Source organism: Lipomyces tetrasporus, assembly GCF_029532465.1.
Source record: "Lipomyces tetrasporus strain NRRL Y-64009 chromosome Unknown POJ06scaffold_1, whole genome shotgun sequence".
NCBI classification, from domain to species: domain Eukaryota; kingdom Fungi; phylum Ascomycota; class Lipomycetes; order Lipomycetales; family Lipomycetaceae; genus Lipomyces; species Lipomyces tetrasporus.
In genome coordinates this window covers 2,061,224-2,084,346 of record NW_026611596.1, presented here as the reverse complement: position 1 = coordinate 2,084,346, position 23,123 = coordinate 2,061,224, and the positions used below count along the sequence as shown (strand labels likewise).

At 49.2% G+C, this 23,123-nt stretch overlaps 11 protein-coding genes across 11 annotated transcripts; 5 read left to right on the top strand and 6 right to left on the bottom strand.

Moving 5' to 3' along the window:
- Positions 1–47: 47 nt before the first annotated feature.
- POJ06DRAFT_265008 (uncharacterized protein) lies at positions 48–2,322 on the bottom strand (the record flags this gene model as incomplete). The annotated part of the gene is made up of 2 exons (XM_056189041.1): positions 48–664; positions 729–2,322. The coding sequence occupies 2 exons, from the start codon at positions 2,320–2,322 to the stop codon at positions 48–50; spliced, it is 2,211 nt and encodes a 736-aa protein (XP_056047635.1).
- A 526-nt stretch (positions 2,323–2,848) lies between these two features.
- POJ06DRAFT_265007 (uncharacterized protein) lies at positions 2,849–3,124 on the top strand (the record flags this gene model as incomplete). The annotated part of the gene is made up of 1 exon (XM_056189040.1): positions 2,849–3,124. The coding sequence occupies one exon, from the start codon at positions 2,849–2,851 to the stop codon at positions 3,122–3,124; it is 276 nt and encodes a 91-aa protein (XP_056047634.1).
- Positions 3,125–3,374: 250 nt separating this feature from the next.
- Positions 3,375–4,106, top strand: POJ06DRAFT_243849 (uncharacterized protein). The gene is made up of 2 exons (XM_056186415.1): positions 3,375–3,968; positions 4,031–4,106. Exon 1 carries the CDS (start codon positions 3,546–3,548, stop codon positions 3,858–3,860), a length of 315 nt encoding a protein of 104 aa, XP_056047633.1. The 5' UTR covers positions 3,375–3,545; the 3' UTR covers positions 3,861–3,968; positions 4,031–4,106.
- A 1,172-nt stretch (positions 4,107–5,278) lies between these two features.
- On the bottom strand, positions 5,279–6,056 carry POJ06DRAFT_243845 (uncharacterized protein). The gene is made up of 3 exons (XM_056186414.1): positions 5,841–6,056; positions 5,621–5,775; positions 5,279–5,563 (listed from the first exon to the last, which is right to left on the bottom strand). The coding sequence occupies exons 1-3, from the start codon at positions 5,922–5,924 to the stop codon at positions 5,542–5,544; spliced, it is 261 nt and encodes an 86-aa protein (XP_056047632.1). The 5' UTR covers positions 5,925–6,056; the 3' UTR covers positions 5,279–5,541.
- Positions 6,057–6,337: 281 nt separating this feature from the next.
- POJ06DRAFT_14747 (Vps53-like protein) lies at positions 6,338–8,850 on the top strand. The gene is made up of 4 exons (XM_056184618.1): positions 6,338–7,252; positions 7,308–7,450; positions 7,508–8,521; positions 8,573–8,850. The coding sequence occupies exons 1-4, from the start codon at positions 6,419–6,421 to the stop codon at positions 8,733–8,735; spliced, it is 2,154 nt and encodes a 717-aa protein (XP_056047631.1). The 5' UTR covers positions 6,338–6,418; the 3' UTR covers positions 8,736–8,850.
- Positions 8,544–10,155, bottom strand: POJ06DRAFT_14733 (ribosomal protein L10-domain-containing protein). The gene is made up of 4 exons (XM_056184613.1): positions 10,015–10,155; positions 9,911–9,960; positions 9,042–9,855; positions 8,544–8,984 (listed from the first exon to the last, which is right to left on the bottom strand). The coding sequence occupies exons 1-4, from the start codon at positions 10,073–10,075 to the stop codon at positions 8,965–8,967; spliced, it is 945 nt and encodes a 314-aa protein (XP_056047630.1). The 5' UTR covers positions 10,076–10,155; the 3' UTR covers positions 8,544–8,964.
- Positions 10,156–10,735: 580 nt separating this feature from the next.
- Positions 10,736–12,248, top strand: POJ06DRAFT_191756 (uncharacterized protein; the record flags this gene model as incomplete). Its single annotated transcript, XM_056184860.1, has 5 exons — positions 10,736–10,769; positions 10,870–10,915; positions 10,976–11,056; positions 11,110–11,302; positions 11,364–12,248. 5 exons carry the CDS (start codon positions 10,736–10,738, stop codon positions 12,246–12,248), a joined length of 1,239 nt encoding a protein of 412 aa, XP_056047629.1.
- Positions 12,249–12,711: 463 nt separating this feature from the next.
- On the bottom strand, positions 12,712–13,827 carry POJ06DRAFT_265001 (uncharacterized protein; the record flags this gene model as incomplete). Its single annotated transcript, XM_056189039.1, has 1 exon — positions 12,712–13,827. The coding sequence occupies one exon, from the start codon at positions 13,825–13,827 to the stop codon at positions 12,712–12,714; it is 1,116 nt and encodes a 371-aa protein (XP_056047628.1).
- Positions 13,828–14,503: 676 nt separating this feature from the next.
- Positions 14,504–16,975, bottom strand: POJ06DRAFT_190483 (uncharacterized protein; the record flags this gene model as incomplete). The annotated part of the gene is made up of 1 exon (XM_056184801.1): positions 14,504–16,975. The coding sequence occupies one exon, from the start codon at positions 16,973–16,975 to the stop codon at positions 14,504–14,506; it is 2,472 nt and encodes an 823-aa protein (XP_056047627.1).
- Positions 16,976–18,016: 1,041 nt separating this feature from the next.
- POJ06DRAFT_190865 (Ribokinase-like protein) lies at positions 18,017–19,048 on the top strand (the record flags this gene model as incomplete). The annotated part of the gene is made up of 1 exon (XM_056184817.1): positions 18,017–19,048. The coding sequence occupies one exon, from the start codon at positions 18,017–18,019 to the stop codon at positions 19,046–19,048; it is 1,032 nt and encodes a 343-aa protein (XP_056047626.1).
- A 271-nt stretch (positions 19,049–19,319) lies between these two features.
- POJ06DRAFT_14636 (uncharacterized protein) lies at positions 19,320–21,353 on the bottom strand. Its single transcript, XM_056184598.1, has one exon. The coding sequence runs from the start codon at positions 21,193–21,195 to the stop codon at positions 19,591–19,593; it is 1,605 nt and encodes a 534-aa protein (XP_056047625.1). The 5' UTR covers positions 21,196–21,353; the 3' UTR covers positions 19,320–19,590.
- Between the last annotated feature and the right edge of the window lie 1,770 nt (positions 21,354–23,123).

Below are 23,123 nucleotides of genomic sequence, written 5' to 3'. Positions count from 1 at the left end.
GTCATCAAGCAAAAGTAAAAGCAAGTCCAGAAGCAATACGAGCTTGATTACTCTTCCATCATTCTTGAGCCGCGCAAAGGCTTGACAGCGCCAATCACTTCGGGTTTTATTTCAAAGCCTTCATCGAAACTCTCGCTCGGAGGGTGGGAACTACTCGTCAATTTCCGTCGAGTGTCAATCGTATAATGCGGAACAAATTCATCGTCACCGATGATCGAGGCTGCAATATCATCTTCGTTGTTTGGAATAGGCTCAGACTGGACTCGCAATATCGGAGACTCTTTCTCTTCCGCTAATGTATCGTTCCGAACATTATCTCTATCCAAAGGTTCTGATGTCCGGCGGACAGGAAGGCTTATTCCTTTACTTGCCGGGAATTGGGTGTGGTCCTGTTGCCTCGCTCTTTTAAGTCCCCGTGGCGAAGAACTATCAATTGTATCCGTTGGCGCTACTTTCGGCATCTGAGATTCCTGCTGTGTGGATGCCACTCTATATCCATTGGACATTTCGACCATAACATTGGTAACAGTGGAGGTCAACTCCGCAATGTTTGAAGTTAGCCCCATTACAGCTGCATCCAATCTGGCCATCCTTTCCTCAGCGACGGCGACATATTCTTTGACTGAAATGCACACAGCTTGGATCTGCTCTGTCGACTTGTCTACTACGATCGGATGTCAGTTAGCATCGTCCTTCTTGTCTCGTCAAACCATAGATTATATCGTTACATTGCGTAGCACGGTCACGAACGTCCCTCTTTAACTCACTCACAGCCTTTCGAACGGACGTCGTGTGCTTCTGCATCAAGTCACCCCACTTTCCTTCATCCATAGAAAGTCGCTCTGTGAGAGAGTCAAATCGCTTTTTCGCATCTGTGGCCTGATACGCCAGTTTTCGCGCCCACACTAAATAGTCTCCTGGCGATGCATCCTGTGACTCCGACGAAACTTCTGCCGCTCCCGATCTCGAAGTGATGTAAGCCGAAAGCATGCTTGCACTGAGCGCATCATTCTGTACAGCTGGCTTTTGAGACTGGACGCGACTAGACTCCTCTGGTGAAACAGCAATATTGGATTCGCGATTATGCAACTGCTGAACTTTCATCGTAGGATTCTCATTGTCAGCTGTGTTGGACGTACTAGTAGTTGCTTCTGACAGTCGTTGACTACCGTGCGCTTGCTTATTTGCCAGTCTCTTTGACGGTTTTGTTGTCTGGGTCGCTGGCGCTTTCCTGACTCTTTTCGCTGATGACTTTGTCGGGGATGCGCCGGGAGCGATGGTGGACTTGCTGGACTGTGCCAAATTGTCAGTCATCACACTCGGTGCAGCTGTCTGTTCCGGACGATCCACAGCTGCCGCTGACAGGTTATTGACGGGTGGTCCCCGCTCTCCGGACGAACTCTCTGACACAAAATTCATCGGAGTCGTCCATAACTGTGCAGAACTAGGCCCGTTGTCCATCGGCGGGTCCCTATTTTTCTCAGAAACAGCTGCCGGCATATCGACAGGTGATATCGTAATTGGCGAATTATTCAAATGCTGTTGCTTCCCTACTACATTGAGCGTAGCTGAGGACAAAGATGCTATTGGCTCTCTCACAATCGACATTGAAGCTCCTAGCGTTTGTCCACATGCTGTTGCCGACGATCGCCCGGTTGTTGTTGCTGCCGTCAATTCCGATCCTGTCACAGCTGGAGATCGCTGACGATGTCGCTGCGCGGGCCCATTCTTTTCTAGCACTCCCTGGAGAGAGTTAGTGATGGCACTAGAAACTAAACAGCAACTTGAAATATCTGTTGACGCCCAAATACGGGACGTATCACGATAATGAAGATAAATTCCTACTTCGTTTCCCTGCAAGTGCGGAATAGGCTGGACTGCTGCTCCCAATTGATGTTGCTCATGTTGTCGTTGGTCACGGATTTGCTGCACCTGTAGGCGTTGCTGCTGATGCTGCTGCTGCTGCTGCGACGAATCACGGAAAGGACTTGGTGACTGCGATCCTGTTTGAGGACTGAACATCTGAGGGTCTGGGACCTGTGCAAACACAATACTTTGAGGGTTGGTAGCTGATTGTGTAGACTGATACATTTTGGGCGGGTCATGGGAGACAGCATACACCAACTGAGATTGATTGGCGGGCGCGACTCCACCTGCGTATTGGACCTCTGGTGGCACGGACTGATTCCGTCGGACGAGTCCAGGAGATATTTGCGTCCCATTCTGATGAGGAGTCATGACCGTATGCTGCTGTAGTTGATGAGATTGATATCGTTGATGAGGTTGCCCTGGAATGTAGTTGATGTTCGCACTCTGCGACATATTGCACCAGCCTCTGTGACGTTTTTATAGCGAAAAAATATTAACAGCCGCCAGATCGCAAGTAGAAACTCACAGGAAACTACACTACGGTCTGCGTACTAGCTGCTCCTGCCCAACCAGACTAACTTTTTGGCCCGTCGCTAGTGATAGAGCCTGTCCTGGACCACGAGTTTTTGTGTAACACCGCCATGACTTAGCATGAGAGTCTATTACACCCAGGAAATTGCCCGCACCACAGCTCTTTAGTCCACGCTACATGCTCGTTAGTTATACGCTCTACAAACAGATATTGAGAAGCACTAATTAGAGAATCAAGGAAAAGTCGTGCAAATCAGTCACATTGGCGACACGTATCTCATGTCCGTATAAAGCGCTCTGACATCGTACGTGAAATGCTCTGCGGGTCAAAATACAAATCTCCGCAGATAAACAGAGCCAGTCCGCTTCCTAACTTCTCGCCAACATTTGCTTCCCTGTGTTGTATATTCCAGTCTCAATCATCATCACACATCTGAACCCTTACATCATGGACTTCACGAACGGGCCACTCCGCAATCGGCCGTCGAGCCTCACGCAGCGTGGCGCCGATCGTGATTTCGTAACGTTCGAAAAGCGCTACCACTCCAGCCAGCGGAATGAGAGAGTGCCCGTACGAGATGCCGCGGGGGCTACTGCTAATAAAAGGAAAGCGGTCGATCCCGCAACAGAGATCAATACCACGTCTGACAGTTCTGCCGTCAGAGACCAGGAAGATAAGCTCGGCAAACGCGATAAATTGGAAGCTGAGACGGAATCTGTGTAGGCTGAGATATCCCAAACGATGTCAGTTACGGACTCGCAGGTGCTTTCAAACTACAACGAGGCGTTTAAGCTTCTGAAAGAGAATTTACCAGAGCAGCGATTAAATGTTCAACTGCCATTTGAAAAGTTTCGACAACTCGACGAGGCCATTTCGGAGCTAAAATCTGCAGAAGGAATTTCAGAGGATCAAAGGGTTATCGCTGTTGTCAGAACGTAACTAACAGTATTCGATATTATAGATACCCATCCTTGGCATACAATAGTCTCACTCAGACTGCGACAATGGTAACTTGCCCGTGTAGCATCCATGAACGAGCAGCTCGCTGGATCGACTCCGAGATCATGCCGTTCTTCAAGGCACATATATCTACGCGCAGTCCGCATACCCTAGGAATACTATTGGCCTAGTTGGATCTACCACCATGCCTCCCTCTGATGGTGAGTACCAGGGCAGTAGAAAGGAACCAGATGGAAGATTCATTTATGAACGTGTGGATGGCGAAGACAAACTGGTGATTGCTGTTGAGGTTGGGTATAGTGAAGCCCTTGACAAACTCTACAGAGACAAGGATATGTGGATCAACGGCAGTGGAGTTAATGCTGTCATATTGGTATTCTTTAATGAAAAACCACGGTTCAAACATCCTGCTAGGTCTCGACACCGGGATATCACAGATTGGCGTGTAGCGCTGGAGGAAATATCTCGTACCGTCGGGGAACTGCCCAGTCGAGAATAGAGCGAGGCTTTATGGTCCACTTAGGTACCGGAATCACGCGTGAATTGGTGAGCTCAATGAAGCATATATACTGAAGTGTGGCGACAACAAGGTCCACCGCGTACAATTGTGAGTAGTATTTTCGAATGAATTTTTGGAAACGAATCTTCTTACATACAGGCTATGTTTAGAATCTGATTCGAGGAGGAATTCCCTTCCCCTTGCTGAAATCCCTAATACACTTGGACTTTGGATACCATTGCGGTTGCGAAGAGTGGGTTCAAGGCCTTCCTGTAAGTCCTTCCTGCTTGACAGATTGAGATTACGTTAAATAGGTGTCAGGCTTAACGCCTGTCCTATAGGAGTTCTGACTCCACACTTATGGTTTTCATTATGGTTTTGCGCAGTCGCTCTAGCTGGAATATGTGTACCTACTAATATAACTGTACGAGTTGCGAAGTGGCCCCTTGGCCTAGCCAGTTACTCAACATTCGAAGTGACAATAGGCTGCCAAGTTGTGGGACTAGCAGATAACGAGTGCTACGCGTGGTATGGACGGAATGATTCAAATGTCACTGACAATCTGAAGGGAGAGCAAAGACACGAGATTTAGTGGATTCCCAACGATCTGCTGAAGATACTCCGTAGATCTGGTCGAACCAAAACTTGGATCTAAGTAAATACTAGGATGATATGGTTGTTGGACAATGTGGCCCTATTTTATGAAGTCTAAGTACAATCATAGATTACTACATTTTACTGCAAGTGACGGGTGATAGTTTCAGCCGCAGATAGCGATATCAATACACATATATTATTGACCAGTATTTCCAAACGATCGCAAGGCCAGAGGCTTATTAATATGATATGCGAAGTCTACCGTTACGCTGTTTCGACGCAATGCATGGAATTGAACGTAGACTGGTCCCACACGAGGATGGTTCTCTTGTCCTCTTTTTGGTCGATGGCAGTCAACTCGGATCAAGCCGGCAGTACCATTTAACAGCAAGCAATCGTCGGCCGCCCTCTAATTACGTCAGTTCTAGCTACCTAACAATGGCGGCAATCATGACGTCGCGACGACTATTATTAACGGTACCTCTATTAGGCACTTGCATGTCTGAATTCTGCTCGAGGAATAGAAATCGGAACTACGTGAATAAAGGCTATCGCAACATGATTAACGATATCGCTAGTAGGTGGTGGTAAGCGACTATTGCTACGAAAATGATACCATTTCCGTCACACTAGTAATGGCATCTCCCATTAGCAAGCAATTCCACGAGAATAATATCTACATCAGAGGTCAGTTCACGATTGCCAGTTCTAAACGACCAAGCTTAGCCAGACAGCACTGAAACCAAGTACAGGGCATCGAGGACCAAGATCTCAATTATGGTCTCAGGGCTATCACTGCGCTAACAAAGTCCGGCAAGACGTTGTCAAAGTTAAAATCGCGTAGAACGTAGTTGCATTCCAGATATGTATGTACTTTATGTAGTCCATTAATCACAAGGAGATGAAATATTCTAGATTGACTAGAACTGTGCATATTTACAAGAAACCTCGTTGTGCATCCTAAACCAACCGAACCCAAGGCAACCAACACAGAATAGACAAAGCTCTGACTAATTTCAAATGCGTTTTTAGTGTGCACCTTGAACCAAAACTATCATGACAAGCCCGTGCGAAACGCGCAAATTTACGGAGCATTCAAGTTTGCGCTATTATGCGTTAACGGATGACGACTCCACGACATGCTGAGGAGAACTAGTACTCACCTTTCTTCGTTGAATCGCTGCTCCAGACGCTGTTGGTACTTCATGAACTTCTCGCTGCACAGCTTAACACACTTTTCTTCCTTAGCAGATAATGACTTGGACGTCATGTCGTTGACGCAGTTGTCAAAACACCGTCCAATCATAGACATATAAGTCTAAATATTCCAGTGTCAGCACTTGCAATCGTAATTCTTTCAAGCATTCAAGGCTAGTCACATACAACGGAGATGCTTCGCATCGTCAAGTCGATGTTGATCTTCTCCAACTTCTTGGTCTCCTTCTGACTCAGATTTCCGGGATCCATTGTGTCTAGTGTAATATATAGACTACGAAAATCTAAATAAATTGCTGCAATGAAAATGTGCCTAATATCCGTCTAAACTGGGTAGTTCACACTCTCACGAGGGCATTTCACGAAAATAATTCTTCGTCGAGGCTGGAAGTCGTGTGCATGTAAAGCCGTAATCAAAGCAGCATTTTTACGCTTACATCTTCTTCTGCGGCTGGGGTGGCTTGACTGCGAGTGGCTGTTGTGGCTGACCCTTTATTGTGATATGCCAACTGGGACGCGTCTAAGGTCCGCATTCAATTTACCACGGACCATTGTCGTCTTTAGCACAGAAGTACTACTGTGATTAGATTATTAAAGCTGTTCTTATGCTAGTGAAGCATTGGGTTCTAAATTGCTTGATTAATCACGAGTAGTGGCTATACTTGCTATTCCTCTTTAGCTCAACAGCGCGTTACTCCTAAGCCTGTCTGCAATATAGAGGGATCCAAATTTCATCGTTGTACCACATGGCACCTGCAGACACTATAACAACGAATGACATGAATACGTCGCTCACTAAATCGATAGATAACAATGGCTTGTCGAATGGGTCCGTGGTCGACTCGTCAGGGCTCGATCCACTAGACCAAGTGGACTACGACCCTGTACCTCATTTGGTTGAGATTTTCGCAACGCTGGAGAGCATAACTTTGGTTCCTCGGGTGAAAGACTATTTGAATTTGTACTCTTGCGCACTGGATTCTAAAATGGAGGAACTGCTAGCAGCTCAACAGGCTGCTGAGCCAAGTGTGCAGCGTGTTGCTCGAGCCCACAAAGAGCTGGCCGCGATCTTCTCACATATCGAAACTGTTCGCGAGCGAGCCGTCGTTGCGGAGGAGGTTATCACCGGCATGACAGCAGATATTCGGAAGCTTGACGAAACCAAGCGCAATTTGACAATGTCTATGACTATGCTGAAACGGTTGCAGATGTTAACCACCGCGTACGAGCAACTTACCATATTCAGCAAGAATCGGCAATATAAAGAAGCGGCACAACTGTTAGATGCGGTTATTGAGCTCGCCGGGCATTTTAAATCGTATAGATCAATCACTCAAATTGCGACTCTGAGTCGCAACGTTGCGGAACTTCAGCGTGCAATAGGAGAACAGGTGTGCGCCGATTTTGAGGCTGCGGTTGACGGGAGAAGGCCAGAATACTTTGCGGAGAGATCATCTGAGCTGGTAGAAGGATGTCGGGTGATGGATGCGCTGGGTGAAAGCTACAGGCATCGGTTGACGACATGGTATTGCAATGTGCAGTTACGAGAGTATCGAAACATATTCCGTGGAAGCGATGAAGTACGCGGTAGTCATTACTAGTTTGATGGTTCTCGGGTGCTGACATCTGGGATAGGCCGGATCGCTAGATAATATCTCCCGCAGATATTCATATTTGAAGCGGATGTTAAAGACTCTGGAACCTCAAATGAACCAGATGTTTCTCGTGCACTGGAGAGTGGCGGAGAGTATCTGTCGCACATTCTGCGAAATTACGAGGTGCAGCGCGAATTATAGAGTATGGTGGCATATGAAGAGTACTTCTGACTGATTTAGGGATGACTACAAAGTGATTTTATCACGCAGTGGAAAGTCACTGAATGTGGACTTACTGTTAAAGGCTCTAGAGGAGACAATGGAGTTCGAACAGTATTTGGAGCGAAGGTTCTCAAGCATTCGGGTGTCTATTGACAGCGACATGGGCGACAAAAGCACACTGATCTTTGGGCGCGCCATATCCGAGGCATTTGAGCCGTATTTAGGTCTCTGGGTAGAATCACAAGATAGGAAACTCTCGGCGCTAGTAACTCAGTACAGCAACCAAATGATTCTCCCACCATCGTCCGAGGATGAAGCTCCGCAACAAGTACTACCGTCCTCAGTTGACTTGTTCCTATTCTATAGGCAAGTATTAGCACAATCTGCCAAGATATCAACTGGATCTCAGCTTCTTAACCTTTCAATGACATTTGCGAAATATCTCCAACAATATGCTGATAGAGCTCTTACATCACATATTATCGACAAAATAACAATCGAACAGGAAGTCCAAACAACGTGCTTGATTATTTCTACAGCGAATTATTGTCACGTCACAGCCGAGCAATTGGAGCAGAGAATAGCAGACGTCATTGACGAGGAGTTCAAGGGGCAACTAGACTTTGAGAAGGAGAAAGATGCGTTCATGTTAGTCGCTAGTTCTGCTGTTCAATCTCTCGTCCGGAAGGTGGAGAATGACTGCAAACCCGCATGGCGAGAAATGTTAAACACGAACTGGAGCAAGCTACACAGCGTCGGTGACCAGAGTGCTTATGTTACGGAGCTCATCAAGACCATTGAAGGCGACGTGAAGGAGGTTTTAAAGTACCTGCACAAGGATATGTACATTCGATCGGTTTGCGACCGTATTGTTGAATCCACTGTCAACACATATTTGCCGAATATCTCGAAATGCAAGCCTCTCACTGAGATCTGTACGGAGCAAATGCTGCTGGACACGTACGTCCTCAAAAAGAGTTTGCTACGGCTGCCGGTAATTATGTCGCCGCCAGATATTCATCCGTCGACTACGTAAGTCCCCGATTGTCCCACCACAGAACGGCGACTAACGAGACCGTACAGTTATATTAATTTGGTGAACCGAGTTACAGCGCCGTTAGAGTCAGTGCTCAAAGCGATTCTAACGGGGCAGACAGCAGACCTTCCAGACAATCTGAAGGTCTACCTTCCGACATCGAATATCGTGCAAAGAGCATTGCCAGAAAAATTCAGATGGGGCAGCTAAATAGCTTTAAAATGGAGGCTTGAACAGATTTATGGTATATGACCTGTAGACTTGTAATAGCAGTCACAAGCTGTGCAACTATGTGAAATATGCTCACTGGCAATCGAACGATCGTTTAACAACATTTACTCTTTTTAACAATCGCACAACCAAGCCGATATCTGATTACTCTCCAACTTTTGATATGATACAAGAGAAACGATAAGCGGATAAACCTCGATTTATACTTTTAGTCGAAAAGACCGAATCCTGTAATCGTTATTAGAGACTCTCTACCACAGCGTGAAAGACAAGAGACAAACTCACCCATATCGTCCTCAGACTCCTCAGCCTCCTCGGCAGCAGCTTCCTCGGCAGCTGGAGCGGCCTCTTCATCAGCTGCAACCGCAGCGGCGACAGGAGCCGCGGCAGCATAAGCGTCCGGGTTGGCGATTCTGTCCTTGATGGACTCGGATCCGGGGAAGGTGTAGTCGGTCGCAATGGAGACGGCGAGAACCTTCTTGTAGTGGTTGATGAGTGAATGGATGACGGCGGGAAGGGTGGGGTAACCAATGGCGAGAGAGATGGTAGTGATGGTGGTAACTGCAGAGGTGAAGCTTTTAATCAGAGTCTCCTCCTCAATATCAAGAATCTCAGGGGAGAAAGCCTGGCCCTGGTCATAGACTTGGAGAACAGCCATTCCGTAAGTGAAGGGAGAGATGTTCAACATGTTAAGAAGGGTGGCCTCGGAAGCACCAACTTTGAAACCAGCGGAGACGACCTGAACATCGGAAGTGATTTCAATAGTACCACGAGCGATCTTGGTAGGAACACCAAGGGCCTGGAAGAACGAGGTCTTGCCAGGCTCCATACCAGTATTACCAGCAGGAATCCAGACATCCTTAGGGGCAACGGCACCAGCACGAGCAGGAGCAGCAACCTTGTTGTCGAGGATGATCTCACGGATATCCTTCAAATCACTGTTGGTAAAGACAAAGCCGACATTGCCCCTGACGTGGGGAAGAAGACGCTCAAACTCGGGAAAGTCAGCCAGGAATCCACGGATGGCACGTCTAACCATAGTGTTCTTTCCCATCAAAATAACACCCTGGCCACGGAGAGCCCTTCGGATCTCATGCATCTATTACCAATTAACCACACCGACCTTAACTAATACCAATACTTAGGTTTGGTACCTGTTGCGAAGAGACATTGTCAACTCCAACAATGAAGATGCTCTTATACTCTATTGTTCAAAAGTCAACTCTATCGCCATCAGCTCAACCGTATGTCAAATTACCCTCAAGGAGCGAGCGGAGCTTGGTAAAGTATTCGGACTTTTTTTCGCGAGTGCCTCCCATGTCGACTCTAATTAGGAAGAAAGGATATTTAAAGGCGCTAAATAATATGTTAATATAACTGCTATAGCAATCATCAACAGTTTAGTGACTTACCTCGAAGTTGGCTATTTGAGATTGAGTGACTACGGAGCCTACACCTTCGTGATGGTACTTCGCGATGCCGTTACCTGGACGGCGGTGTGTTGGCGAGCAGTCACGGTCGTCTGAGAACCCTAACTATGGTCTCACAGCCCTACTAAAACGTGACTTTCTGCACACGAGCCGAAAGTTAAAGAAATAAAGCATAATTGTCAATGTGTGTAGCTGTATAGTCACCAACCGTCGCGTGCCGAGAGCATAGAAGATTTAAGAAGTTTGCAGAAGTCAATCGATTCAACATGGAAGGTAACACTGCCACCGGGTAACTGAGTCAGCATTGTAAGTTACCCGTACAAACCGCTGTCGCCAGGAGGCGAGAAAAACTGAAAGTTACCGAGTGGCACAGAGCGCCATCAGTTTTCTCTGTTCACGGTGTTACGCGCTTGACCCTAAGTTTTATAAATCAACCGCTATCGTGAACATCAAGGCCCCACTTATACAACTCCAAGTGCTTCATATCCATTAGTTGTATTTGCTTTCATTTTAAATTTGCATTTATTTGTTGCACCATAAGAGCTGAAAATGGTCAAGGAGTCAAAACTATATGATGTGCTAGGTAAGTGTGCAAAGTTCGCTCGATATAATGTTCGCCGCATTTCGTCTCTTGGGCGGCATATGTGATTGATTGGAAGGCAATATTGACGACGGGTGTTTAGGGATTTCCCCGGACGCCAGTGATGCTCAGATTAAGAAGGCTTACAGGTATGTTCGATTTGCGGCGCTCGTATGTTCTCCAAGTTCAGTGCTGATCCTTGGCCATAGAGTCAACGCTTTGAAATACCATCCCGATAAGAATCAGCATAGCCCGGAAGCCGCGGAGAAGTTTAAGGATGTCTCGCACGCGTACGTATAAAGTGGTTAATGCTTAACTGTAGTATCTGATTTCGGACCTTTAGTTATGAGATTCTGTCAGATTCCCAGAAGAGAGAAATTTACGACAGATATGGTGAGGAAGGATTGTCCGGTGCGGGTGGTCCAGATATGGGCGGAATGAATGGCGCCGAAGCTTTGTTCTCACAATTCTTTGGCGGCGCTAGTGGATTCGGCGGAATGTTTGGTGCCGGTGGTAGACCATCCGGCCCCCGCAGAGTGAGTATTACTTAGTAGCATTTACATGTGGTGGCGGAGAATACTAATGTCTCCATAATAGAGTCGAGATATCGTTCATGCTTTACGGGTAACGCTGGAGGATCTGTACAAGGGCAAGGTTGCCAAGCTGGCCCTTACGAGAACTATTACTTGCCAGAAGTGCGGTGGAAAGGGCGGTAAGGACGGCGCAGTGAAGAAGTGCTCTACGTGCAATGGTACTGGATCAGTTACGTTCCAGAGGGGTATGGGCCATATTATTCAGCAATTCCAGACTGTGTGCCATGATTGCAAGGGAGAAGGCGAGATTATCAAGGAGAAGGATCGATGCAAGACCTGCAATGGCAAGAAGACCGTCAGTGAAAAGAAGATTTTGGAGGTCCACATCGACAAGGGTATGGTCAATGGCCAGAAGATCACTTTCCCAGAAGAGGGCGACCAAGGTCCAGATCTTCTACCAGGTGATGTTATTTTTGTCGTAGATGAGCAACCCCATGAGAGATTCACTCGCAAGAAAGACGACTTGTACTATCATGCCAAGATCGACCTTCTTACTGCCCTGGCTGGTGGTAGCATTGCTATTCAGCACCTTGATAACGAATGGCTTAAGGTCGACATCATCCCTGGTGAGACTATTCGCCCTGGTACCGTCAAGGTAGTTGAAAATCGCGGAATGCCATCTTATAGATTGCATAACTTTGGAAATCTTTATGTGGAGTTCGAAGTTGAGTTCCCCGGAAATAACTTTGCTACGCCTGAGCAGCTTGGCCTTCTCGAGACTGTTCTACCTCCCAGACCACCCTTGAACATCCCTGCCGATGCCATGGTCGATGATGTCATTCTTCAGGATGTTGATCCCATGCAGCAAGGCCGTTCGCGTGCTGGGCCGGATGAGGATGACGAAGGCGACGAGCCAGGAGCGGAGCGCGCTCAGTGCACAAGTCAATAGAGGAGTTAAGAAATAGTATAGACGAGGGCATTTCTGTAGCTGTATGCGGTTCGGCTGGTATGTACTTTTTCATGTCAATGGATGTATATCGTTTTTCTTGTTTGGGTACAGCGTGGATTAGAGCGAATTATGTGACTGGGCGGCGTTTTTAAATAAAAAATTGTGTTGTCCGCTTGCTTTTATGATGCATTTGTTCAATTGATGTCTTGTTCGTACATGGATGCGAAAATTTGCGGACATTGATAGTGAAGTTACAAGTAATATTGATAGCTTAATCACGTCCAAGTCATGATCATCAAGGCGCGAATATTAACTGTAGGAGGTCGTGTATAGCTCTGGCTATGGAAAAAAAAATTAAAATTAAAAATAACTTAAACATAACTTACAGGTAAATTGATCCGTTATGTACTGAAACACCATAAAATGTACAATGAAGTCATAACTCCGTAATCATAACACCAATTTACTTGATCTTTTTCAATTGCCGGTCAGCTCGCCGTAACTTTCCATCCGAGTTCTCGACATCGTCCTCCAGCATGCGCAGCATTTCGTTCTGCAACTCCAACTCGTCGTTGATGTCGATGCCCAGCTGTTTCTGTCGTGCCAATATTTTACTAAATTCTAGTAATGAGTCCTCCTGATTTTGCATTTTCTGCATCTGTAAATTTAACAGTCCTCGATTATCCAACTGGCGTGTCTCACTCGTCTCAGTTAGCGGTCCCAGTACCCGCTTAGCAGAGCTGGCTACACTTCCCAAAACACCCTTGTTACCCGCAAATAGCGCTGCGCGGTCTGGTGACTCAGATGCGGTCGAGTTCAAGGCGTCAGTGTTCCGGGAAATCGTTGATGCAAGGCTCTCAAGGCCCTCCCGCTCCTTTTTGACCAAATTCAACATATCTCCCCGTCGTCGTAATTCACCCTGCCCGACCGAAGTAGCCAATTCCTTCAATCCCCGATCAAGCATCACGACTTTCGTGCCAGACTGCACTAAACACTTTTTGGCCTCAGCAGCAGCAGAATGTGACTCCAAAACCCCATTCTTGTTCACAGACCCGGTTCCGGACAGCATGTCCCGGTCCGACAAATACTTCCTCGCCTCATGCAGCAACGTCTTGACCTCATGCAGCGTGTCCAACCACACTACCGGATCCGAGATGTTCTTGCCCGACGGCATCACTAGCGAGGCGTTGGTTGAGCTGCTGGAGAGTAGCGAACTTCCCTGGCTCGCTCTTCCAGTGGCTGACAGGCCAATGAAATCGCGCCATGGGTCGCTTAATCGCCACCGCTGGTCCGAAGATTTCTGGAGGTCGCGTAGGAACTTCTCTAACACGCCCCTCCGCTCCTCAATCAGCTCCGTATTTGTGACTGAGTTGCCAAACAGTTGTCGTCGCGGAAGCTTAAACGGGATAGATTCTCCTATTGTGTCCTCCATGTCTGACGCCAGTTTCAGGAAGTCGGAAAAACGTTTTGAGACAGTGTACGAGCGTAGCGGGAGCCGTATTTGGACGTGGTAGACGGTGTGGGGTTTCGGTGTTGGGTCGGTCGAGTATGACCGGATGGAAATGTCAACCTCCGACATTGTGGCGGGTAGTGGCAGGTGCGATGACAATGTCGGCTAGATGTGGGAAGTTGTGTGGGCCGGAGCGTGTATGTAATGTCTATATCACGATGGAGTAGGCGAAATTTGGATCCTAAATCTTGCCTTATCCGTTGGGTGGCCAAGCCTGTGTTGGTCGCAAATGAGTTCGGCCGTTGACCAGAACGGTACCCCTGAAATTGTAGACGACCCCGAAGTAGCAGATCTCGATTCCCGGCTCATTCTACAGTATGACTCAATCTACTACAATAATTGAGACATTGGCAAATCTATCTTAATAAAGAGAATTCATGCAGATATCGGTACGTCTTATTCATTCAGGTACTAGCTACATGTTGGGAATTCTGACCGCCAGGCTCGACGTCTACTGTCAGATAATACCTGTAGGCGATTGCAGAAGATTACGTTTCTCTATGTATGAACAATCGTCCGCAGTAGACTTCAGCGTCACGGCTATCGATCCAATCAGCTGAAGGCTCCGGGTTGATGACTAGCGAGAGCAGGAATCTTGAAATTAGCGCTATCACAACCAAGTAACAAGCCATCGCACAACAGGAGCACCCTTATTGTCAGATTGCTAATCCAGTAAATTTTTGTCAAACACGCAAGTACAAATATACAACATATAAACACATACTACACCACCGAGTATCCAAATTCAAGCAGAATCATAGGTCACAGAATCGACAGTTCCCGAATACCGGACAGCATCAAATTCAAAGTTCCCATTGTCAACAATCTCAGATACCGTCACTCGTTCTCCTTCGTAAAAATAATCGCCTTCTTCGTCGCAACGGTACGAAATTCTGCGATCATTTAGATTCAATTTGCCTGGCAGTTTACCCCATACGTAGTTCTTTTCTTCATCGTCCGTAGTCATGCGGACGCAGATCGCGCGGTATCCGCGTACACGGCCAACCATTCTTACCAGCTTCGCCTTGGCACCGGACTGGATCATCAAGAATTCGCCAGGTTTGAGGACATCCTGTCCGTTAGTCTTGAACTGGCCAAACTCACTATCCAGGATGACTACCGCGGATACCACGGGCGCCAGATGCAAAATTTTGTTATTCTTAGCTCTTGAGAAGAACCGCGCAGCTGACTGAAAAAATCTTGTGACCGCCGGATTGGGATTGTACCCAATTGACAAGGCCATCCGTCTGAATGCTCTCGGATCGCGATCAAGCAAGGTGAGCAATTTCTTCGGTACCAGAGTGTCGCCGTTATATTCCGGGAACGATACCCTGATAACAGCGTTGTCGCCTGCACGGAGACAAGTTAAACGCTGTGTAGTACACTTTGAGTTAATCTTTCGAACAACGATCGGATAAAACGTGTTGGTTCCCGGTACAGGTCCAAGCGCGTACCTCTCCTTCTTATCAAAGTACCCACAAAGACAAACAACGTCAAGATAAAATCCATCGTTAGGCACATACCTGGCGGAGACGACATAAGCAAGAGGTAATTGCTCCATTCCCAGGTCAACAAGTTCTGCGCAAGTCCTGATGCTATCCACGCACTCTGTCTTTGAGCATTCGTCCGCCGTAGGTGTTCCGTCCTGAAGATTGTTGTCTGACACCAATGCAGGAATAGATTCATCCATGTTATTATCACTCGACTCGTCATCTGAACCAAACTCGATCACCTCTGTATTGAATCGTACCTTCGCCACACCATCGATGTCATCGCCGTCATCGGAATATCGCACAGCTTTCTTGGACTTGTTATCTGGAATCGTGAACGAGAACACCCCTCTTGCACGACAAAACACTGCCAGAAACTCGTGTAAGATAACAAACGAATTCTGGTCTTCCGAGTTCACGAAGAAGAAGTTGATATACGTGGCACTCAACAGCCACTTTGTGCTGGACACGAGCTTAGCCTTGCCCCTGGTTGAATTGTATCTCTCGATCAGGCTACCGGCCCGCATTCCCGAGGGTCCAGTGATATCCAACATATGACCAGTACGCCAGGTAGCCACCCTCGTGACTACCTTACGTCGCAGATTGTCAGCAACTTCCGCACAAGCAGCGTCAATAACCACGACGATTTTTTTACTCATCAGCCTCGTGTAGTTCAACTGTCGTTCCCAGCAAAGATTATCCTCCCTGACACGGACAAGAATAATATCAGGAGCCCATAGCAATACCCGGGGCGTGATGTCGTCGAAAAATGCCGGCGGTACATTCTTGGGCGGGGCACGGGTCTTGATACCGATAGCGTGGATTGTAGTCTTGGGGAATTTGTACGACCACAGAGCTTCCCTTTCCGAATTGTCGCCGCCATCGGACGCAGTATTCAGGCATGCCATACTATACTGTGGTCTAAATCCCTTCTTGCTCGGAATCGGGTCGTCGGCTTTCAATAACTTCGACGACCGGGCCGTATCAAGAATAGCATCAACAAACATGTCACTGCAATTGAAATTAGTCGAGCATTTGAATCCCTCATCTTGTAAGATGAGTACACGGGCGGCGTAATGTCTGTCGTCGGGCAACTCCTCCAATGTCGCGCGGCCCAACATTTTGCGCATCAAGATCGGCGACTTGTGGATTTTGGCGTAGCCGTATTTCTCGACGAGCTCACGTATCTTGCAGTTGCGAGATTCTGTCAATGACACAATCCGTGATGAAGCCGTTACAGCATCCTGCTTCGGCACGGCTTCCATCTTCAACGATTCAGTCCCGCTAGGCCTATTCATCTTCTCAGAAGCCAAACACGCCGCGGTAATCGCAGTCGCGTCTTTCACCCACTGAGGTATCGGCCCCTCCGGCTTGTCGGCAAACCTTACCCGAATTGTCGGATTTGCTAAAACGTTCGACGTCAGCGACCCAATCGTGCTAGGCGAAGTAGGCGGAGTCGATTCTATTGACGGACTGAGCGAGCTCGCTTGGTGACTCGACGAGCTTGACGAGTGACGGGACATTGACATTGCGTCAGCATCGGCACTACTGGTGGGTGCTTGCGGTGCAGTCGTGTCGCCGTCAGTGCAAGGTGGTTCGACCGCGCAATTAGATTCGGGCAAGATGGACGCAGCATGCACTGGCCGGTCTTTATCAAGCTGGATTTCGCGGTCGTCGTTGGAGCAAATGCTCGCTTCGTAGGGCGTAGGCGGTCGCTGAACAGGCATTTCGACTGCAACAGGTCCAACAGTTGAGAACGTAAATGAGACACTGGATTGAAGCAATAACAAAGCTGATGCGAATATGCGACGACAATAGACAACAGTATAGAACAAGTTGCGTTACATATATAGCCAATACGAACACAAGGAGCCCGCATCACGCCAGCCTATCTACCACCGTGAAAATACGACCATTCGACGCGTCGTCCCGCGTCCGACGTAAACAACCGGCTCCTTGTCTGTGTACAAGTCCGGTTCGAACAGCGCTTCCACGTGGCCCGTGCCGCCCCCGCAGCCGGTTTCCGCTTCGTAGCTAGATCATCACGATCGTCACCGATCGTCAGGCCCGGCGTCGTCCATCCGGTCGTTATCGGGCTGAAATCGTTGTTCGCATTCCTTGCCCGCCCGCGTCGTACCTAATCCCACGGACCGTCGTATACTCCGGGTACCAGGAACTTCAGTCCAGATCAAGCAGAAGAGTTTTCGCCACCGGTAGTAGTTGACAAACACATGCGGAGAAAGTGTGACGATCACGCCTTTTGTGTCCATGAGACATTAATTATGCTGGCAAGCGAAGCCATAAATTTCTTTCGACGGAGCTGATTGAATCCATATCCCAGCCATGGACCGGGTAAATGCTTTCGGGTATATATCACAGTGCTCAGCTCTACGCTGGATATGCTGAAAACTACGCTTCACACGACCCCTGTGGACAGTGTGGGCAATCAAACCCTCGGCCCGCCGTAAGAGAAGCACACATATATTATTGCATTTTCAAACTCAGTTCTCTGATACTTTACCATCCCCTTAAAACGACAGATAAAATATCAGATGAGCTTGTAAAGAAAATCTGTTCGTCGTCCGACGGTTGGCCTACATAAGTATGAAGGGCTGAGGCAGTTGGGGTGGTATATGCATATTGCACCGACCCTTCAAAGCCGAGAACGTTGTGTGTCATCGTTGAGTAATTACTGTTCTCGAGACCACGCGCGACGAACCATCCGGCCCACCGGCGAGACTACATTCGCTCCACCAGAAACAGAGAAAATGGCCGACGCGAAACGCATTCTTGCCGTGTCCTCGCACGTCGTGCACGGCTACGTCGGCAACCGCGCGTCGACCCTGCCGCTGCAGCTGCTGCACTGGGATGTGGACGTACTCAACACGGTCTCGTTCTCGAACCACACCGGCTACACGCAATGGCGCGGCGACCGCCATTCGGCCCAGCACATTCGCGACATATACACGGGGCTCAAGATGAACACGCTGACGGACTACGATGTCGTCGTGACCGGTTACATTCCCGGCGCGGAGGCGGTCCGGGAGGTCGGTGCGGTCGTGCAGGAGCTGCGTCGCGATAACGCTGAACTGGGACGGGAGGTCGTGTGGATTTTGGATCCGGTAATGGGCGACGAGGAGAAGTTGTATGTCGCACCGGACGTTATACCTGTTTACGAGAGCCTGCTGCCGCTTGCGACTGTTATTACGCCGAATCAGTTCGAGGCAGAGCTACTGTCGGGCATCAAATTCCACAGGGAGCCGGATATAATGAAGGCTCTCGGCATATTGTACGACAAATTCGGCACTCCCAACATTGTCATTTCGTCCGCTGTTGCCGCCGATGATACCAAGAAAGAGGAATTCGTGTGCGCGGGCCAAACGGTCCGGAAGGACGGCAGTCTCTGTCGGTTTTATCTGCGGCTGCCGTTTATCAACGCGTATTTCACCGGCACAGGCGATCTGTTTGCGTCGCTCATGTCCGATCGATTCTGGACGTACTACACCGCTGCGAAGAGCGTCGCGGGGGAGGTTCCTGATGCCGAGTTGCCCCTGGTCCGGGCCGTCGAGGACGTCAGCGCTGTAGTGCAGGCAGTGCTACGCAACACGGCCGACGAGGTCGGCAAGTACAACATTCGGGAAGACAAAAGGGCGGCAGAAACCGGCATTCCCCGGCCACAGCCGGGCACAAAAGAGCGGAGGATCCGCGACATGAAATTTGGCGAGCTGCGACTGATTCAGAGCCAGGACAAGATCCGCGTGCCGGACGTCGTGGCCAAAGCCCGGTTCGATGTCGCGTAGGTATTGAACAGATGCATTGGGGTTTAGATCGGTCTAGTTGGATATTCTTTGTATAATAAGGTTGCATAATACAAGCTGCGAGAACGCAAGTCAATCTTATTTCAATTTATTAGCGTTGCGTACGCGGTAGGTATGATTATCGGTTCGTATACCATGCCATCGAGCAACGTCACGCAATACCAATAATAACAAATACAATACAACTATGATGTCAACGTAGAATATACAAATTCAATTCAATTCAGTAAGATAAGGAATAAAAAAGAGGTCGCGATGTACGCGAGAATTTTGAAATACACCGTCACGTTGCAACAAAAACGCCCCCCTTGAGCCCATTCCATTCCGTTCCATAATCGTCACACATAACATCAATGAATTGATAATTTCCAGTAACGAGAAAAAAAGAGGAAAAAAAAAAATACGCTGGACCGAACACCCAAACCCCAAATTCCCCTTTTTGGTAAATCACAAACCCATCAAAAAAAATACATAGAATGATACAATTCTAGAAAAACCAGGCAATATACAAAATCGTTATCAGTTTAGTGTGATCTCGATGATGAAGAGTGGATCTTCTTGTGACGCCGCAAGTTGGAGACTACCGAGAATTTCCGACCGCATCCTCTGAAGTCGCAAGTAAATGGCTTCTCTCCCGTGTGCGAGTACATGTGAGTCTGCAGACTGCTGGGCCGAGTGAACCGCTTGTGGCAAATCGGGCACTTGTGCTTCTTTTGTGTACCGGACGACACTTTGGAGTTGAAGGTAGTCATGAGCGCGGCGACAGCGGTGCCGTTCTGTGAACTCGCGCTTCCATTCCGCGTGTTGCTGGCCGGGACAGAGACAGTGCTGCCGAGGTGGCCAGGAACAGGTCGGCTGCCGTTGAACAGGATAGCCTTGGGAATGCGCGCAATTTCGCACGGCAGTGGATCCTCCTCGGATTCGGACTCTGGCTGTTGCTGCTTGTGCACAGGCATGCCATGACCTTGGTCATGGAACATGAGCCCGTACGAGTTCACAGCGACTGGCACCATTCCGGGGTTGAACGCAACCCCGTGGTGGCTTGGCGATGTCTGCGTCAGCGAAGCGTTCACATCGTCGCTCACGGACGAGCTCCTGTGCGACGCCAGCGAACCAACCGACATTCGGGGAGAGTGTGATGCGCTTCTGTCGCTGCCTGTAGCAACAGAATTTTTCCGCCGGACGTGCAAGGGCACCGTACCGTCCGGATTTACAGAGTTGGACATCGAAAGGACCGGCATAGACATCCGACGCGCGTCGACAGAAAAGGATGCGCCGGAGCCGTTCGAATTAACGTCGCCCATCTGCATGACATACTGTGACGGCTCGGACGCTGGCACTGAGGCCGGCGAGGGCGAGTCCTGTGCGAGACTGCCGTTCGAAGGTGTGGGCCCGACTGCGGTATCGATCTCGTCAACTGCCTCTGACACGAACGGCAGATGCGTATAGGCCGATGACGAAGAAGAAGAAGAAGAAGAAGCCATTAGGGACTGAGGGTCGATGTGAGAACCGGCCGCGCCAGCGGATAGATTATTTGGCAGTGACATTCGGCGGCCGGCCATGACATTGGACGAGTGTGTGAGATCTGTCGGTAGTAGCGACGGCGAGCCAACATTGGAGCCTGCAGAGGAGGCAACGGGGTTGTGCAAGTGCATCGGTAGCGCGAGCGACATGTGCCTTGTGTGCATCATATTGTTGCTGTTGGTGGCAGATGTGACTATGGACGGGTTAACGGATGCGCTGCCGGAACTTGTGTCAAACAAGGACATGTCGGTTGCCATCAGGCCTGGAGAGTAGCCGGCGAAGGTGGGTGCGAATACTGAGGCCATGTCGGGCATGGCGGGGCCGATAACTTCTGTCGAGACTAGCTGCTGGCGCCGGGGCACAGATGCGGACGTGGAGGCGGCGGCAGCCGTGGGTGCGGACGTGGAAGCGAATGGGTTGGTGAAGGCGATGAGACTGCCGGGGGTGAGCTGGGCCACCGAGGCCGAGCTTGAGGAAAAGCTTGGCAGACTGTCGATGTTGAGCGAAGAAGGGACTGGAGAGTTGAAGTCGAGCATGAAGGAGGACGACGACGACGACGTGGGAACAGCCATGGTGGAATCAGACGCAGGAGCGACCAGGGCCATTGGGCGATATTTTCAGACTGACTGATGAGATTAGCAGTTGCGTAGGTGCGTTTCGGGCGGGCGTGCGTGCGTGCGTGCGTGATTGAGTGAGTGAGTGAGTGAGTGAGTGCGAACGGTAGAAAGTGATAAGTGCGGCGGCGGACGGAGTTATATTTCACGGGGGGGAGGGATGGGGAGGCAGTTGGGCTGGGCAAGCTAGATGCAGCGTGGGAGCGAGTCGCGATGGAGGAGTGAGTATAGAGAGAGCTGAGCCTGTTCGTTTTGCTGCTAACTAACGACGTCGGTCGTACCGCACTGCCCAACGCCTTTCCGCACCCCGTACCCAGTACAACGCTCGATCTCGCCTGCGACCGCGTGGGAACCCAGGGCTAGGGCTGTTCGCACTGTGCCCAGCGGGCCGGTTGCAAATTGGCCGCCGGTAGCAGTACCGTGCCAAATTTCAGTGCCGCACGCCCGCAACCCACATGCGCGGTGCCTGGCCTACTGCACGTCCCGGCCGGGTAACAAAAACTTAAGCTTGCGCCTCCGGTACTGCGCTCCATTGGTTCGAAAGATTGCGGTTTAGAAACCCGGTTCTGTTAGGGTTGCGCCAGCCCACTCGGCGGTATCATCCTCTCAGCCCGAGGGACATTCTCACCTCTCCCCGCGTATTGGATAGGCACTTTAGCCCCGATGGCTGTCGGTCTGTTCTGCGTAAAAAATCGAAAGGTACCTTGACGCATACTATCTCAGTTTTTTGATCTGTGAGTGTCCCCACTCGCAGGGCCGGATAAATCAGCCGGGTGTTTCTAACCTCGTCGTCCAATACGCGTTTGCTTCCACATTCGGACGGCCCACTCGATCCGATATGTCCAGTCTTGCAAGTTATCTGGTTATACTGCGAGGCAACTGTAATGAAACCTGGGGTCCATTAAGAAGCAATTGTCTGCCGCGAATGACAGTCTGGTTAGTCTTACCTACGGTCTTGGCTCGTTGTCAATCCGTCCCTGTAGCCATTTCATCATCTTGCAGCATGCGGGTCCTCTCGACGTTCAAACATACATTGATATCCTACATCCAATGACTAGACGGTATACATCATACTGTCTTAAAAACAATCGCCGGCGAGGGACCCTGTGTCCCGTCCAATTACGTCACAACAGCCATTGGCACGTTCTCACAAACCATCTGATCCATTGAAATCTCTAAGATTACTTCTGCAAGGCGGGCTGTCCTGGGGATGCCCACTGGTGTGCTACCTATTCTCCATCTACGTCCTGAGAATTGCATAGTATGCTCGCGAGTGCACGCTTTCATCGGTCGTTTATTAAAATAGTAGGGCACTGGACGTCCGCACACTTATAGCGTCCCAAGCGTTGCCCTAGAGAGCATGAGCCCACCGCCAAACCCACCCGCCCGATTGGTTCGGAACTCCTCTCCGCTGGCGGGCGCTGAATTTTGGTGTCTTTGTCCGGCTAATCTAGTACGTTACGTGAAATATCACAATACATGCTAATAGTGTGTTTCGCGATTTTTCCATGAAATCGCAGATCATTCTTATTTACGTTAGTAATTGCGCGACTTTGGTCTCTGAAATTGTTCTCATAGCGACACCACCAGCCTGCCCCCTATAGAAAATTTATAACAAAAAAATGCTGCTCATGAATTTGCCAAACCCACCCTCGCCGCTTCCCGGAAGCTAAGGGCAAACAAATTTTTTTTTTGGAGAGGCTCACGCGCTCTTACCCCGTCGTCCCACTCCTCGCGCGATCCAAGACATCGCACGTGTTATTATTCCCAATCACCCGCACTCATTCATGCGGCCCATTCAGCTGAATTTCGAAGAGTCCCGTGAACAGACCGCCAACGCGCGGCCAGTACTTGTTCTTCGCTTATTGAGTTCTGAACAAGTCGCCATGTGTTCGACGAAAGTGAGGAGACGACGGGAC

Bases quoted from the DNA above. Each gene is read 5' to 3' on its own strand.
- POJ06DRAFT_14747 (XM_056184618.1), top strand. From the start codon at position 6,419: ATGGCACCTGCAGACACTATAACAACGAATGACATGAATACGTCGCTC. The intron at 7,253-7,307 runs GTACGCGGTAGT...CATCTGGGATAG, and splicing joins TATTCCGTGGAAGCGATGAA to GCCGGATCGCTAGATAATAT. The intron at 7,451-7,507 runs GTGCAGCGCGAA...TGACTGATTTAG, and splicing joins ACATTCTGCGAAATTACGAG to GGATGACTACAAAGTGATTT.
- POJ06DRAFT_243845 (XM_056186414.1), bottom strand. From the start codon at position 5,924: ATGGATCCCGGAAATCTGAGTCAGAAGGAGACCAAGAAGTTGGAGAAG. The intron at 5,776-5,840 runs GTATGTGACTAG...TGGAATATTTAG, and splicing joins CGATGCGAAGCATCTCCGTT to ACTTATATGTCTATGATTGG. The intron at 5,564-5,620 runs GTGAGTACTAGT...AACGCATAATAG, and splicing joins CAGCGATTCAACGAAGAAAG to CGCAAACTTGAATGCTCCGT.
- POJ06DRAFT_243849 (XM_056186415.1), top strand. From the start codon at position 3,546: ATGCCTCCCTCTGATGGTGAGTACCAGGGCAGTAGAAAGGAACCAGAT.
- POJ06DRAFT_14733 (XM_056184613.1), bottom strand. From the start codon at position 10,075: ATGGGAGGCACTCGCGAAAAAAAGTCCGAATACTTTACCAAGCTCCGC. The intron at 9,856-9,910 runs GTACCAAACCTA...AATTGGTAATAG, and splicing joins ACAATGTCTCTTCGCAACAG to ATGCATGAGATCCGAAGGGC. The intron at 8,985-9,041 runs GTGAGTTTGTCT...TAACGATTACAG, and splicing joins GGAGTCTGAGGACGATATGG to GATTCGGTCTTTTCGACTAA.
- POJ06DRAFT_14636 (XM_056184598.1), bottom strand. From the start codon at position 21,195: ATGGCCCTGGTCGCTCCTGCGTCTGATTCCACCATGGCTGTTCCCACG.